General features: G+C 42.5%; 2 protein-coding genes across 8 annotated transcripts in view; one reads left to right on the top strand and one right to left on the bottom strand.

Annotated features, from left to right (window-relative positions):
* SMYD4 (SET and MYND domain containing 4) overlaps window positions 1–10,690 on the bottom strand; it is a 45,094-nt gene extending 34,404 nt beyond the window's left edge. For 3 of the 7 annotated variants that reach the window (XM_029928639.1, XM_029928642.1, XM_029928645.1), the window contains exons 1-2: window positions 10,451–10,690; window positions 8,955–9,100 (exon numbers count right to left, since the gene is read on the bottom strand). In XM_029928639.1, coding sequence (XP_029784499.1) covers window positions 8,955–9,088 — 134 coding nt within the window. In that variant the 5' untranslated portion in view covers window positions 9,089–9,100; window positions 10,451–10,690. The other 4 variants (XM_029928640.1, XM_029928641.1, XM_029928643.1 and 1 more) reach the window with 4 other exon arrangements.
* Window positions 10,691–10,858: 168 nt separating this feature from the next.
* RPA1 (replication protein A1) overlaps window positions 10,859–17,780 on the top strand; it is a 67,368-nt gene continuing 60,446 nt past the window's right edge. The window contains exon 1 of the mRNA XM_029928151.1: window positions 10,859–11,011. Coding sequence (XP_029784011.1) covers window positions 10,979–11,011 — 33 coding nt within the window. The 5' untranslated portion in view covers window positions 10,859–10,978. The remainder of the gene's footprint in view (window positions 11,012–17,780) is intronic.

Below are 17,780 nucleotides of genomic sequence, written 5' to 3'. Positions count from 1 at the left end.
GACACTCAACAGACTGAGCCACCCCGGTGCCCTAAAACAAAGAATTCTTCTAATTAATTATTTTTATTATGGTAAAATACACATGACAAAATTGACACTTTAACTATTTTTAAGTGTACAGTTCAGCGGCATTAAGTACATTCACAATATTGTGCAATCATCACCACTATCCATTTCCACAACTTTGTCACCACCCCACACTGAAAACTCTGTCCTCATTAAAAGATAACTCCCCAGGGGCGCCTGCGTGGCTCAGTCGGTAAAGCATCTGACTTTGGCTCAGGTCATGATCTCATGGTTTATGAGTTTAAACTCCACATCGGGCTCTGTGCTGTCAGCACAGAGCCTGCTTTCGACTCTTTGTCTCCCCTCTCTCTGCCCCTCTCCTGGCTTGTGCACTCTCTGTGTCTCTCTCAAATTAGTACACTTAAAAAATAATAATAATAATAATAATAAAAAGACAACTCCCCGTTCCTCCCTTTCTCTAGTCTCCAGGTAACTTCTATTCTATGCTGTTTCTATGAATGTCTACTCTAGGTAACTCAGGTCAGTGGAATCACATGATATTTATCCATTTATGCCTGGCTTATTTCACTTAGCATACTGTTCCCACGATTCATCCATGTTGCAGTATGTACCAGAATTTCATTTCCTTTTATGGATGAATAATACTCTGTTGTATGTAGATACCACATTTTGTTTATTCATTCATCTGTGGATGGACAACATTTGGGCTCTTTCCATTTTTGGATATTGTGAAAAATACTGCCATGAACATTGGTGTGCAAATGTCTGTTGGAATTCTGTTTTCAATTCTTTGGGGCATCCATGCAGAAGTAGGGTTGCTGGACCATACATTAATTCTTGTTTTAAGTTTTTGAGGAACGGTACTGGTTTCCATAGTAGCTACACTATTTTACATTCCCACTAGCAGCGCACAAGGCCTCCAGGTTCTCCACGTCCTCACCAACATGAGCTATTTTCCGTTTTTTCTTTTTTCCTAGTAACCATCCCAATGAATGTGAGGTAGTATCTCACTGGAGTTTGGATTTGCCTTTCCCCAGGGACCAGTGATGTTAAGAGCACCTCTCCAGGTGCTTGTTGGCTACTGCTACGTCCTTTCTGGAGAACTGTCTATTCAAGTCCTTTGGCCATTTTTTAAAATCGGGTTGCTTGTTCTCTTGTTGAGTTTTAGGAGGTCTCCTCATCAGATATGTGATTTGCCAATACATCCTCTCATCTTGTGGCTTGCCTTTTAAAAAAAAAGCTTTTGCTTTTATTTTATTAAGTAACTTCTCCACTATGAAACTAGGATGTCCAAAGGCAGATCTGTTTTCAAGCAGAGTTGTATCCAAGGGCTCAGATGTCATCAGACTCTGTAGCTTTTCATCTCTCAGACAAAGTCTACACCTGGTGGGCCTAATAAACACTGGTAGCCTGGGACACATTCTGAAAGCTCAATAACCACAAGAAAATTCCCGTTAAACTTCATTAAATATCATTTCAAATATGATGTGAATGTATTTGCATCTTGTCAACATTTATAAAAAAGAAAAACAACAAGTACCAAAAAAAAAAAAACCACCCCAAGGGGCACCTGGGTGGCTCAGTGCATTAAGCTTCCGACTTGAGCTCAGGTCACGATCTCACGGTCCGCACACTTGGGCCCCGCGTCGGGCTCTGTGCTGACAGCTCAGAGGTTGGAGCCTGCTTCAGATTCTGTGTCTCCCTCTTTCTCTCTGCCCCTCGCCTGCTCATGTTCTGTCTCTCTCTGTCTCTCAAAAATGAATAAACATTTAAAAAATTAAAAAAACCCCTCAAAACAAGTAAAACCTTAATTATACCTAGTTTTTACCTAAACTGACAAGGCTCAACATTGCATTCATTATTTCATTCAACTAAAATCTGAGTGCCTGCTATGTGCCAGACACTGTTGATAGTTGTTGGCACAAAGATAAAGATGTTAACATTGAACCTGAAAGGTATGTGTTTACATATATTCATATATGTGAGGCCCTCATGTATGTGTCCTATTGAGCATTAATACATGCCAGTTAGCAAAGCACTTTAGACATACTTCCAAACTGACATTCAATCTAGGTTTATTAAATGCCTTTTTTTTTTTTTTACACAGCACGGCTCTTGTCTACAGAAAGACAAACACAGACAAGATCTTTGCCCTCATGGAGTTTATAGTCTAGTAGTAAAGACAGATGTTATCAAATGATTACACATACATGGAAAGGAAAGCTATGTGATGTTGTAAATATGTACTGAGCTGGGACTCTGAGAGCTTTCCCAAGGAAAGACCTGGCTGACCCTGAAGGATAAGTAGAACTTAACTAGGGCATGGAGGAGTAGAGAGAAGCCAGGGAAAGCATTTTAGGCAGAAGAGATACAGGAAGTAAAGTCCATGTTACAAGAAGTATAGTGTACATCAAGAACTGAAAGGCCTGGAGCGTCTGGGTGGCTCAGTCGGTTAAGCATCCAACTTCAGTTCAGGTCATGATCTCACAGTTCCTGAGTTCAAGCCCTGCGTTGGGCTCTGTGCTGACAGCTCAGAGCCTGGAGGCTGTTTCAGATTCTGTGTCTCCCTCTCTCTCTGCCCCTCCCCTGCTCATGCTCTGTATCAAAAATAAATAAAACATGAAAAGAACTGAAAGGCCAGTGTGCTGGAAATGGTGTGGTAAAAGGAGGCTACAGACATAAACAGTGGGCAGAGTGTAACGTCTTACTGGCTATGTTAGGTTGAGAATTTGTGTTTATTGCAAAAGTGAAAGAAACTCCTGAAAGATGCTAAGTGAGAGCAATATAATCTGATTTGTGTTTTGAAAAAGGATTTCTGTTGTGGTGTAGGAAACAGTTTGGAGGGAGGCAAGTATGCATTTGGGGAACCAGTTAGTAGCGGTGTCTACGGATAGCAATTTGGATTAGGGAGGTAAAGGCAGCATGTCACTGCTGTAACAAATTCCCACAAAATTAGTGGCTTAATACGAACAAAAATGTGTTATCTTCCCGTTCTGACATGGTCTCAGTGGCGTAAAATCAGGGTGTTGGTAGACATGTTGCTTTCTGGCTCCAGGGGAGCATGTGTGTCCTCAGCTTTTCTAGTTTCTAGAAGCTGCCTACATTCTTTGGCTTGTGACTTCCTTTCTTTACCTTCAAAACCAGCAATGTTGCATCTCTCTTGACAATTCTTTCCTCGTTAGTTTTATCTCCCTCTGACTCTTCTGCTTCTTTTCTCCATTAAAAAAAATTTTTTTACATGTATTTATTATTGAAAAAGCATGAATGGGGGAGGGGCTGAGAGAGAAGGATACACAGAAGCAGGCTCCAGGTTCTGAGGAAGCTGTCAGCACAGAGCCCAACGTGGGGCCTGAACCCACGAACTGTGAGATCATGACCTGAACCAAAGTCAGACACTTAACCAACTGAGCTACACAGGCGCCCCTTCCTTTCTCCATTTTTAAGGATTCTTGTGATTATACTGGGCTAATGGGTAATCCAGGCTACTCTGCCTATCTTAAAATTGGCTTATTAGCAACCTTAATTCCATCTACAAACTTAATTTCTCCTTACCATGTAACCTAACATATTCACAAATTCCAGGGATTACGATGCAGAAAACTTTGGGATGTATTATGTGGTATTATATATACCACATGGGAAAAGAGGGAGATTAACTGATTTCATTATACTTTTTTTTTCTGAGAGAGAGAGAGAGGGAGGGAGAGAGGGAGGGGGAGAGAGCGAAAAAGCATGAGCAGGGAAGAGGGGCAGAGGGAGAGACAGAGAATCCCAAGCAGACTCCAGGCTCAGTGGGGATGGAGCCCAGCTCAGGGATCAATCCCACAACCCTGGGATCATGACCTGAGCTGAAATCAAGAGCCAGAAGTTAAATCAACTGAGCCACCCAGGTGCCTCTTATTATAAATGTTTAAGAATTTGTTCTGTGGTTATCCTGGAAATTACAAAATGAATCCTTGATTTATTTACTGTCTTCAGTTAGTACTTTTGCCATCTCCCAAACAATATAAGAGCCTTACAATTTACCTCCATTTGCCCATCTTTCCATTTGTACTACTATCATGTGATCAGAAGGTCTTACTTATATTTATTATTTTTTAAAAAAGTATTAAAAAATAATCTCTACACCCAATGTAGGGCTTGAATTCACAACTCCAGGATCAAGAGTTGCATGCTCTATTGATTGAGCCAGCCAGGCACCCCTCATGAGCTGGTTTTTTTTGTTTTTTTTTTAAGATTTTATTTTTAAGTAACTCTACATCCAATGTGGGACTCGAACTTACAACCCCAAGATTAAGAGTTGCATGTTCTACTGACTGAGCCAGCCAGGAGCCCTGTGAGTTGTATTTATTTACTTAAAAAATAATACTTTAAAGATTTTAATTAATTACTATACCCAACACGGGGCTCAAGCTCACAACCCCAAGATTAAGATTTGTAGGCTATATCAACTGAACCAGCCAGATGTCCCCCTCCCTCCCATGAGTTATTTTAAAATATAGAATGGTTCATAGGTTTCTAGGTTTAGGAAGTGAACTAAGGCAGTGCAATTCACTAATAGGGGGACCACTGGAAGGGACTGTAAGTTTGATTTTGGATATGCTCCATGCTAAGCATGGAGCCCCCCGTGGGGTGTGAACTCACAAACCCGTGAGATCATGACCCGAGCTACAATCGAGAGTCAGATGCTCAACGGACTGAGCCACCCAAGTGCCCGTGGTTATATGGAATTTTAAGTATCTTTAGGACTTTTAAGTTGTCAGCTGGATTTAGAGACTTGAGTCTCTGAAGGGAGGTGAAGGCTACACATATAATTTCAAGGATCATCAGCATAAAGGGTGTCATGAGTGTACATGAGACTGTATCAGTTGGGGACATGGAGTGGAAAGGAAAGAGAGCCTAGGTTGGAGTCTTGAGGAACTCCCATAATACATGACCAGGCAAATCCTCTTGATTTATATTCCTTTCCGGGCACCAAAACTTTAAATGATTCTCATGGATGAGGACATCTTGGTGTCAGAAGCCATATCCAGTTACCTTGGGGTAACTCTGCTATTACTATTTTCATCAATAGCTGTCTATCATCTTTGGAAATTCTGTAAAGGAAATCCAGAGACCCCACATTAATTTTCAAACTGTAGGTCATGAAATCAGTTTAGTGGGTCTTGATTAGTATTTTTTAAATGAGATAAATAGAAAGAAAGATATCAAGGTACATCATAAACAGTAAGCATTTACACTCTTGATGAACGTAGCAGTCTGCAGCGCAAAATACCATGTGCGTCTCCCAAACTTCTCCCTCTAGCCCCGTGCTCCCAGCTAAACGTGGTGCCCAGACACTCCACTCGGGCGTCCACCGGACATCTCACACCGGCGACGAGCCCCCATCTCCGTCCCAAAGACGGCGCCATCTGCAGTCCTCCCAGGTGACGGTCATTTCATCTTTCGTAGGCCTCAGTCCCTAAGGTCGCTTGTGCCTTCTCGCATTCTCTACTACGGCACATCCCATCTTTCAGCCTGCCTTCAGAACCCAACCGCCTCTCGTCAGCGCCCCCACTGCCGCCCTGGGCCAGATGATCACCACCTCATTTCTCACCTGGATTCATGCAACAGCCTCCCGACAGGTTTCTCGAATCCCACCCTTGCTTGTCCCATAGTCCATTCTCAACACTGTGGTCAGAGCAATCCCGTGAAACAGGAGTTAGCACACTCTTCTGCGGAGCGTCTGAGGGCGAATAGTTAGGTTTTGTGGGTCAAGAGGTAAAATGGAGGCTATTATAGGGGGACTTCTATAAGGAAAGAGAAAACAAATTTCTATAAAATTTTTATTGATAAAACTTAAAAAATAATTGAGGATAACTTTTTGTAACACAGGTCTACTTTTTTTTTTAAGTTGGTTCCCCGCCCTCCCCTGGCCCCCCTATCCAGAGATCAAGAGTCACAAGTTCCTCTGACTGAGCAGGCCAGGCACCCCGTGTAATACAGGTCTACTAATGAGAATGGAATTTTTTAAAATGAAGTTTACTTAATTGGGGTCCAAAGCCAGTGTTCCCAATCATCAAATCAACTGCAAATGCTTATCTGTAAAATCCATTCTTAGCTGATGGTCCCATAAAAACAGGCAGCAGGATGGATTTACCCCACAGGCTGTAGTTGTGCTGACCCCTGCTTTTTTTTTTTTCCCATAATATTTTATTGTCAAATTGTTTTCCATACAACACCCAGTGCTCTTCCCCTTAAGTGCCCTCCACCATCACCACCACCTCTTTTTGACCCCTGCTTTAATAGACAATCAGATCATATCATTCTCTCAAAACCCTGGGAGTTCGTCTAGCAGTTTAAAACACCCATTTATTATCCGCACAGTCCGTTGATCAGAAGTGCAGGTGAGCCTGGCTGAGTTCTCTGCATGGGGGCTCATAAGGCTGAAATCAAGCCACACTCTCTTGCAGTTGTAGGTCTGAGGGCCTCACTTCCTTGCTGGCTATCAGCCAGGAACTACTCTCAGCTTGAAGAGGCTGCTTGCATTCCTTGTCACGTGGTCCCCCTCCATCTTTAAAGTCAGCAAAAGCACACGGTAATCTCATGGTCTGAATCTCTTTCATGTTCCTTTATGCTACCAGCTAGAAAAAATGCTCTACTCTTCTCGGCATCGCCTGATTAGGTTGGACCCACTCAGATGATTGTATCTCATGGCCAACTGACTTGGGAGTGCTGGGGAGGGGGCATCATCTTTAGAAGTCTGCCCACCGCACCTTGCAATAATCTCCTATTCAAAGTAAAAAGAAAAGGCGCTTAGGAGGGCCAACATGGCTTGTGCCACCTTCTACCCCCCAACCCCCATGCATGTCCCATTACCTCTTTGATGTTATTTCCTGCTCCTGTCCCTTTAAGGTTTTTTTCTTAATGTTTATTTTTGAGGGTGAGAGAGACAGAGAGGGAGATACGGTATCTGAAGCAGGCTCCAGGCTCTGAACTGTCAGCGTAGAATGGGATGTGGGGCTTGAACTCACAGACTGTGAGATCATGACCTGCGTGAAAGTCAGATGCTCAACCGTCTGAGCCACCCAGGCGTCCCATCCCTCTGGTTTACTCTGTTCAATCACATTAGTCTTGCTGTTGCTTAAACATGCCAGACATCCCACCTTAGGGTCGCGGTCTGGAGGACTCTCTTTCAAATATCTAATTTGTTACAAAACTCTGTGCAACTTCCATATTTTCAATGACACCATGTCTGATCACACTATTTATTCAGTTTTTTTTTTTTTAAAGCTTCTTCATTTATTTTTAAGAGAGAGAGAAAGAGTGAGCATAAGTTGGGGAGGGGCAGAGAAAGAGGGAGACAGGATCCCAAGCAGGCTCCACACTGTCAGCATAGCACCTGATGTGGGACTTGAACTCACAAACCCTGAGATCATGACCAGAGCCGAAGTCAGACCCTTGACCTACTGAGTCACCCAGTGCCCCTGATCACACTATTTAATACCACAACTTGGACTCTCACTCCTGGCACTGCCTATTTCCCTTACCCTGTTCTATTTTTGTTTTTTTCTACTATACTTACCACCTTTAACATACTATATACTTTGCTTATTTATGTTTATCATCTGTCTCTCCTTGCCACAATTATGCTCCTCAAGGGTAAGACTCTGTGTCTATTTTGGATTCACTAATGTATTTTTCTTTCTTTTTTAACTGGTAATGTTCTTTTTTTTTTCCCCTTAAAGTTTACTTATTTTGAGAGAGCACAGGCATGCACACATGGTGGGGGGCAAAGAGAGAGAGGGAGAGAGAATTCCAAGCAGGCTCTGCACAATCAAGAGTCTATTGCCTTCCTGACTGACCCACCCAGGCACCCCCCCTTTTTAAATTTTATTTTTTTATCTTAAAAATATTTTTAATGGTTATTTATTTATTTATTTATTTTAATTTTTTTTAATGTTTTATTTATTTTATTACAGTTAGAGACAGAGCATAAGAGGGGGAGGGGCAGAGAGAGAAGGAGACACAGAACTGGAAGCAGGCTCTAGGCTCCGAGCTAGCCGTCAGCACAGAGCCCGATGCAGGGCTCGAACCCACGAACGTGAGATCTGACCTGAGCTGAAGTCGGAGGCTTAACCGACTGAGCCACCCAGGCGCCCCTAATGGTTATTTATTTTTGAGAGCGTACGAGTGGGGAGAGGCAGAGAGAGAGGAAGACAGAATTGGAAGCAGGCTCCAGGCTCTGAGCTGTCAGGACAGAGCCCAACAGGGGCTCCATCATGACCTGAGCTGAAGTTGGATGTTCAACTGACTGAGCCACCCACGTGCCCCACCCCTCCTTTTTAAAAAGTAAGCTCTACTGCCCAATGTGGAGCTTGAATGACCCTGAGATTAAGAGTCACATGCTCTACTAACTGAGCCAGCCAGGCACCCCTCACTGATGTACTTTTTCACTAAGCATCTAGCACAGTTCCTGACACAAAATAGATGATCAATGAAAATTCACTGAAGTTTTGGGAAACTCCTGTTTTCTGTATATGTATGTATATACAAGGTTATGATATAAAATTAGCATTTCTTATTGAGGATCGTAGTCAGAGTTTGACTATATGACTTCTAAAGTCCTTGCTAAATGTGAGCCCTTAGAAATTTTTATGTGTGGCTAGTAAATCTCCACTATACTTTTTGGGAGATGGCAAAGTTCACAGCCTAGTTTCCACAGTATAGCATTGCTTACTGAAACCAAAACACCAAGAAAGCTATCCTATCTGTTCTATACGAGTAGGTTGGGGAAAACTGGAAAAAACAAGAACTGCTGAATGCCCCAAACTATTAAAATCTGAACTTAATCCTTCCATGGAAAAGAGACAGAAATTGAGAGCAAATGACAAAAAAGAACATTTTCTACACCAACATTTCCCTGGTTAAAGCTTTCATTCACTTACTCAAGAAGCAAAGAGGAGTGACGAAAGATTTCGCTCAAGGTCTCTGCAGTAGAGATTGTGACCTGAATGGACTTCGGGAGCAAAGACCACTTCTGAGACACATACGATTTCCATTCATCCACAGGCAGATCCATCCTACTTTAGGTCTATAAAATGAATAAGAAAATAAGGAATTTAGATTTCTACAAATGCACAATTCTAGAAAAATCAAGATTTCACTCAAGCAAATGTGAAACAAAATCAATCATTGTGGTCTTTTTCTGGTCCTTCACATGCTGAGGATCTATATTCTCTCACAGTGAACATCCTTTTATTCAGAAGTATTTATTGAAGGCCTACATTGTTCCATGAACGACGCTTGCCTCTTAGAACTCCATCTTCCCAAGATGCTCAAGTCAGAAACCTGAGATAGCTTAGATTTTTCTCTCTCTCCCCAGCAACTTTAAAAAAATTTTTTTTTATGTCTTTTATTTATTTTTGAGAGACAGAGAGAGACAGCTCGAGCAGGGGAGGGTCAGAGAGAGAGGGAGACACAGAATCTGAAGCAGGCTCCAGGCTCTGAGCTAGCTGTCAACACAGAGCCCAGCGCGGGGCTCGAACCCACGAACTGTGAGATCATGACCTGAGCAGAAGCCAGCCGCCCAACCGACTGAGCCACCCAGGCGCCCCTTCAGCAACTATTAAATTAACAACAATTTCTCTTATATGGTTCAGATTTTTCTCTCAATCCCCAAGTCATTTTCTGTAGTTCAAGTTCTCACCATCTCTTGTCTGGCATAACTAGTCTCCAAGCCCTCAGTCCCCTACCCAGCTTCCTTCCCAAATTCAGTTCATCCTTCACATTGAGACAGATGTCTAGCCTCTGCCTTAAATCAATCAATGCTCCTTCAAGCATTTAGGGAAGCCCAGTACAAATCCTTCACTATTTGACCTGGGGCTCATTTTCTCCCCCCGCCCAAAATTTATTTATTTATTTGTTTGTTTTGAAAGAGCGAGGAGGGGAGGGGCAGAGAGAGAATCCCAAGCCGTTTCAATACTGTCGGTGAGGAGCTGGACGAAGGGCTTGAACTCCCCAACTGTGAGATCATGCCCTGGGCCAAAATCAAGAGTCAGATGCTTAACTGACTGAAGCACCCGGGAACCCCTACCCCTGGCTCATCTTATAATGTGTAAGTCTTCTTCCTCTGTATCCCACTATCCTGAGCTAGTCCCAGCTTGGCAGGCTATTCGACTCTCAAGTTTCTGCAAAGACTATGCATTCTTCCAGGCGCATTCTTACTCAGAGCCCACCTGACAAACTTGCACACACCCTTCAAGACTCAGTTTGAAGGTCACCTCCTTCGAGAAGCCTTCCCTGATTTTCCATCTGTGATGGCAGCACACTGTGTCTCTCCTGAGGCCCATATCCTGTCTACTTGGAGTTAGGACTACTCACTGCGGTAACTCCCTGGACAGACCATGCTCTCCTCTGAGGGCAGGGACTGGATCCTATTTACCTTCAGAGATCCTCACTGTGCCAAGCTCAGGGTCTAGCACTGGCGGGAGCTCCGCCCTGGATTGCTGAAGGTTTCAAGTTACTGCTTGACTATGGTTAGCGGCAGGGTTATCAGAGAACAGTTCTAACGCTCTTCTGGGGTACCAGTCGGTCGGCCTGCCAAAGGCCGAGCCAGGCTTTTCATGGAGAACCCTCCCGGCAAGCTTCCGGAACTGGACCTCGCGCGCTCGGTTAGCGCCCGCGTCATCCTCCGCGCGCCCCACGGCCCACGCCCAGGCCCCGCCCCCAGGCCCCGCTAGGAGACTAAGTCCCAAAACTGGGCTCGGGCCTGTCACGTGGGCTGCTCGCAGCTCCTCGGCCAACGCGGTGGCTGCTCCGCCCTTAAGCCCGCCCCTGTGCCCTGCGCATGTCGGAAGGCGGGGGTGGGGCCTGTAGCTCCCAGGCCCAATAGCTTTGGAGCGCGCGGGGTCCCGGGAGTGAAACCAGGGTCGCAGAGGATCTGGAGCGCGGGAGTTGGCACGGCGGAGTCATGGTGGGCCACCTGAGCGAGGGGGCCATTGCGGTGAGGAGACGCCTGCGGGCCGGGGGGCCGGGATAGCTGTGGGCCCTGGCCTTGGGGGATGAAGAAGGGAGAGACGCTGGAGGCAATGGGGAGAGAGCGCGGGAGAAGATGACGGGGGTGGGGCGGGAAACCGTCGTGGGACTCCCTAGAATCATCACCCTCTCCTTAAAGGATTTCTCCTGTCCTCTTTTAAACATGCCCATGTTTTTTGTACTTAAGAAAACGAAGCAAAATTAACTTTATCGTCCCCCATCTCCTTTTGGCCAGTCTCTGTCTCCTCCCCTTCCCTTGTCCACAGCCAAACTTACCGAGAGTTGTCTTTGCAGCGCACCTCCGGTTAACCCATTAACAGACTCCAGTCCATCGTCTTCTCGATCGCTATAGAGAGAACGCTGGCTGAAGTCGTTAAATCCAACTGACACTTTTCAGTTTTCAACTTAACCAACAGAGTTCTCAGCAGTGTTTGAGTGTGTTGAGCATTACTTCTTTCCTTAATGTTTTGGCTTCTTTGGCTTGGCTCACCTGGTCTTTCCTCGTCTTGTTTGCAGGTCCCTCATTGTGAAGTTTTTGTTAACTCAAGGTTATGGTCTAGGCCCTCTTCTACCAAGACATACCGTTACTATCTGTATGTCCGTTGCACACAACTGTCTTTGTCTGGAGCCACCTCTTTTATTTTTTATTTTCTTGATTATTTATTTGAGAGAGAGAGAGACAGAGCGCTAGTGGGAGAGGGGCAGAGAGGTAGGAGACAGAATCCCAAGTAGGTTCTGAGCTGTCAGCACGGAGCCTGATCAGGGCTCATGCTGAGCTTGAATTCACAAGTTGTGAATTGTGACTTACCAAGACTAAGTGGTCCCCTAGCCGAACCACCCAGGCGCCTCTGGAGCCACCTTTATTCTGAAAGACAAACGTCTGTTATCTGTCTGCCCACCTGTATCTCAAAGAGATTATTTAACAAATTTTTAAATGTGTTTTATTTATTTTTTAGAGAGAGAGAGAGAGAGAGAGAGACAGAGTACGAGCAGGGGAGAGCTAGAGAGAGAGGGAGACACAGAATCAAAAGCAGGCTCCAGGCTCTGAGCTGTCAGCCCAGAGCCTGACGCAGGGCTCAAACTCGTGAACCGCAAGATCATGACCCAAGTGTAAGTTGGATGCTTAACCAACTGAGCCACCCAGGCACCCCTCAAAGAGATTTTAAATTCAACATATCCCAAAGTAGATCCATTATTTTAGTAAGTTTGGGCCTCTTGTTGTTCCCTATGGGGATGAGTGGCCCCATTATCCACTAAGGTATGCTAGCCCGCAGTCGTGGAATCCTTCTTCCTGCGGACTCCCATTGCTTTAGACATTCAGTCTATCTCCAAATTTCATTTTTCCTCCACACCTATCTCTTAAATCCAGCTACTTCATCTCCTTTGGCAACATCATTTCTTGCCTGGACTACTCGCTTCTACCCAGCATACCCCCTCCCCCATTCCCATCATTGCATATTTCCTCTTGTTCTTGCTTCCTTTCCAGCCTTAAAAATTTTTTTTTAAATTTAATTCCAGGATAGGTAACATACAGCATTCTATTAGTTTTAGGTGTACAATATAGTGACTCAGCAATTCTATACATTACTCAGTGCTCATCATAAGTGCACTCTTAATCCCCATCACCTATTTCCTGCATCCCCCCACCCCCTCCCCTCTGGTACCATCAGTTCTCTATAGTTAAGAGCCTGTTTCTTGGTTTGTCTCTCTGTTTCATTTACTCATTTGTTTTGTTTCTTAAGTCCCATATATGAGTGAAATCATATGGTATGTGTCTTTCTCTGACTGACTTATTCCGCTTAGCATTATACTCTCTGGCCCCATCCATGTTGTTGCTAATGGCAAGAGTTTATTCTTTTTTAATGGCTGAATAATATTCCATTACATGTGTGTATATATATATGTGTGTGTGTGTGTGTGCGCGCGCACGCGTGTGTGTACCATAACTTCTTTATCCATTCATTTCTCGATGGACACTTGGGCTGTTTCCATAATTTGGCCATTTAAATAATGCTGCAGTAAACATAGGGTTCAAATATCCTTTTGAATTAGTGTTTTCATGTTTTTGGAATAACTACCCAGTAGTGCCATTACTGGATCCTATAGTAGTTCTGTTTGAACTTTCGAGGAACCTCCATACTCTTCAATGGGGCTGCAGCAGTTTGCGTTCCCACCAGCAGTGCATGAGGATTCATACACTCATCTTCATCACCTCATCTTCATCCAGGTGTCAGGTGATATCTCATTGTGGTTTTGATTTGTATTAACCTGATGATGAGTAATACTGAGCATTGTTGCACATCGACCATCTATATGTCTTCATTGGAGAAATGGCTGTTCTGCCCATTTTTTAATTGGGTTATTTGGGTTTTGGTGTTGAGTTGTATCAGTTTTTTATATACTTTGGATATTAAGCCTTTATTGGATGTCATTTGTAAATATCTTCTCCAATTCAGTAGGTTGTCTTGTAGTTTAGTTGATTGTTTCCTTAGCGGTGCAGAAACTTTTTGTTTTGACACAGTCCCAATAGTTTATGTTTGCTTTTCTTTCCCTTGCCTCAGGAGACATAGCCAGAACATGGCTATAGCCTATGTCAGAGAAATTATTATTTTAAAGTACCTGTGGTTTTTTTCTAAAGTTTATTATTTATTTTGAGAGGCGGGAGAATGATTGGGGGAGAAGCAGAGAGAGAGGGGGGACAGAGGCTCTGAAGCGATCTCTGAGCTGACAGCAGAGAGCCCAATATAGGACTCCCAACTCATAGACCAAGAGATCATGACCTGAGCTGAAGTTGAACTCTTGACCACCTGAGCCACCCAGGCATCCCTGTTTGTTTTTAAGAGGGAATAAGAGATAGAACCAGTGGGGGAGGGGCAAATGGAGGGGAGAGACCGAAGATCTGAAGTGGGCTCCATGCTGACAGCAGAGAGCCTGCTGTAGGACTCAAACTCACAAACCATGAGATCATGACCTAAGTTGAAGTCAGATGCTTAACCAACTGACCCACCAGGTGCCCCAAGAAAAAAAAATTTTATTAAAGTTTATTTGTTTGTTTATTTAGAGAGAATGTGCACACATGCATGAGCTGGAGGGGGCAGAGAGATCGGGAGAGAGAGAATACCAAACAGGTTCCCTCCTGTCAGCACAGAGCCTGATGTGGGACTCAAACTCACAAACTGTGAGATCATGACCTGAGCTGAAATCAAGAGTCAGACGCTTAACTGAGTTACCCAGATGCCCAACAAAGAAAATTTGTGGGTGTTCGTGGTGACCGAGCGTGGAGAACATTTGCCAACTCTGATTATCAGCTAAAGCAAGTAGTATCATTTTAGTTCAAAGACACAGCCCCAAAGGGTAAGCAACTGACACATAAATAGTAGAGACATTTGGGGCAAGAGCTAACATCATAAAAGAGATTATGTGTGGAACTATTGTGGTAAATAGGATAAATAGCATTTATATCTTAAGTTACTGGGTCAATATAAAGAAAGGAGAAGGGAACTAATATTTTTATCATTTCCAATGTGCCAGGGACTTTATCTATAATAGTCAGCACTTATAATAACCCTGTAAGGCAGATTTTTATAATTACCTTCATCTGCACTTAAAGTACAGAGACATTAAATAATCTGTCAGTGGGATGAAGATTTGGATGGATGTGCCCTTGGCTATTACATTCTGTTGCATGGTATTTTTTTTAATTTAAGTGCAATTGGCATACAATATTTGATTAGTTTCAGGTGTTCATCATAGTAATGTATTTTTATAGCTTAGGAAATGATCCCTATGATAAATCTGGTTACTGTCTGTCACCATACAAAGTTATTACATTGTTACTAAATTCCCTGTGTTGCATATTACATCCTCATGACCATTTTTTTTTTTATCTGGAAGCATGAACTTCTTAATCTCCTTCACCTGTTTTACCCACAGCCATTCCCCACTCATAACCAATAGTTTGTTCCCTGTATCTGTGAGTCTGTTTCTATTTTGTGTTGTTTGTTTTATAGAGTCAACATGTAAGTGAAATCATGTTATTTGTCTTCTCTGTCAGATTTACTTCATTTAGCATCATAATGTCTAGGTCCATCTATGTTGTCACAAATGGAAAGATTTCATTCTTTTTATGGTTGAGTAATATTCCTGTGTATGTGTGTCTGTGTCTCTCTGTGTTTGTCTGTCTGTCTTTGTCCATTCACCTATTTATAGACATGTGGTTTCCTTCCTTATCTTGGCTATTGTAAATAATGCTGCAGTGAACATAGGGGTACATATGTCTTTTTGAATTGGTATTTTTGTTTTCTTCAGGTACGTACCCAGAAGTGGAATTGCTGGATCATAGGGTAGTTTGATTTTTATCTTTTTGAAGAGTCTCCACACTGTTTTCTATTGTGGCTGCACCAGTTTGCATTCCCCACCAACAGTGTACCAGAGTTCCCTTTAGTCCACATCTTTGCCAACACTTCATATTTTTTGTCTTTTTGATAGTAGCCAATCTGTGATTTTGATTTGCAATTCCATGATGATTAGTGATGTTGAGGAGCCTTTGTATCTTTTGGCCATCTCTGCATGCCTTCTTTGGGAAAATGTCTATTCTAAAGTCTTTTGCTCATTTCTTTATTGGCTGTTGCTTTGTATTTTTCTTAATGTTTTTAAAATTTATTTTGAGAAAGAGAAACGCACACGTGCATGCACACATACCCACACACACAGCTGGGAAGGGGCAGAGAGAGAGGGAGAGCGAGAATCCCAAGCAGGCTCCGACCCAGCATGGAGCCCAATGTGAGGCTGGATCCCGCAAACCTTGAGATCATGACCTGTGCTGAAATCAGAGAATCAGATGCTCAACTTACTGAGCCACCTAGGTGTCCTGATGCAATTTTGTCTTATGTCCCAGAAGTTTTAATCTTATATGTACTATTTATGCTGATACAAATTAAACAGTAATAAGTTAACACATGCATATGGTTTTTATTTTTTAAAATTTATTTTTAATTTATTATTTTAAATTTATATCCAAGTTAGTTAGCATATGGTGCAATAATGATTTCAGGAGTAGATTTCAGTGATTTATCGCTTATGTATAATACCCAGTGCTCATCCCAATAAGTGTCTTCTTTAATGCCCCTTGCCCATTTAGCCCACCCCGCATCCCCCAACCCCTCCAGCAACTCTTTGTTCTCCATATTTAAAAGTCTCTTATGTTTTGTCCCTCTCTCTGTTTTTATATTGTTTTTGCTTCCCTTCCCTGATGTTCATCTGTTTTGTATCTTAAATTCCACATAGAGTCAAGGTATATGATATTTGTCTTTCTCTGACTAATTTCACTTAGCATAATATACTCTAGTTCCATCCATGTAGTTGCAAATGGCAAGATTTCATTCTTTTTGATTGCTGAGTAATAGTCCATTGTATGTATGTATGTATATACATATATACCACATCTTCTTTATCCCCACATCTGTCGATGGACATTTGGGCCTTTCTATACTTTGAATATTGTCAATAGTGCTGTTATAAACATTGGGATGCATGTGCCCCTTCGAAACAGCACACCTGTGTATCCCTTGGATAAATACCTAGTAGTGCAGTTGCTGGGTTGTAGGATAGTTTTATTTTTAATTTTTTGAAGAACCTCCGTATTGTGCACCAGTTTACATTCCCACCAGCAGTGCAAAAGAGATCCTCTCTCTGCATCCTCGCCAACATCTGTTCTTGCCTGAGTTGTTGAATCATTCTGATTGTGGTGAAGTAGTATCTCATTGTGATTTTGATTTGTATTTCCCTGACGGAGAGTGGTGTTGAGCTTTTTTTCATGTGTCTGTTAGCTATCTGGATATCTTCTTTGGAAACGTGTCTTTTCATGTCTTTTGCCCATTTCTTCACTGGATTATTTGTTTTTTGGGTGTTGAGTTTGATAAGTTCTTAATAGATTTTGGATACTAACCTTTTATCTGATAGGTCATTTGCACATATCTTCTCCCATTCCATTGGTTACCTTTTAGTTTTGCTGATTGTTTCCTTGCTGTGCAGAAGCTTTTTATTTTTAATTTTTTAATTTTTTTTATTTTAAGATTTTATTTTAATTTCAGTTGGTTAACATACAGTGTTCTATTATCTTTAGGTAAACAATATAGTGATTGAACATTTCCATACAACACCTGTTGTTCATCATAATCACTGCCTTCTTAATCCTCATTATATATTTCACCCATTCCTTTACCCTCCGCCCCACTGGTAACCATCAGTTTGTCCTCTATAGTTAAGAGTCTGGTTCTTGGTTTGCCCCTCTCTCTCTCTCTCTCTCTCTCTCTCTCTCTCTCTCTCTCTCTTTTTCTCTACACTCATTTGTTTGGTTCTTAAATTCCACATAGGAGATTTTGAAATCATATGACATTTGTCTTTCTCTGACTGACTTATTTTGCTTAGCATTATACTCTCTAGCTTCATCCATGTTATTGCAAATGGCAAGATCTCATTTTTTTATGCTGGATAATATTTCTTTATATATATACACATATATATATATATATAACTTCTTTATTCATCTATCAGAGGATACTTGGGCTGATTCCATAATTTGGCTATTGTTAATAGTGCTGCTTTTTTTTTTTTAAGTAGTTTATTGTCAAATTGGTTTCCATACAACACCCAGTGCTCTTCCCCACAAGTGCCCTCCTCCATCACCTCCACCTCTTTCCTCCCTCCCCCTTTAGCCCTCAGTTCATTTTCAGTAT

This window comes from Suricata suricatta, chromosome 17 (genome assembly GCF_006229205.1).
Source record: "Suricata suricatta isolate VVHF042 chromosome 17, meerkat_22Aug2017_6uvM2_HiC, whole genome shotgun sequence".
Lineage (NCBI taxonomy): Eukaryota > Metazoa > Chordata > Mammalia > Carnivora > Herpestidae > Suricata > Suricata suricatta.
This window is presented reverse-complemented; position numbering and strand designations above follow the sequence as displayed.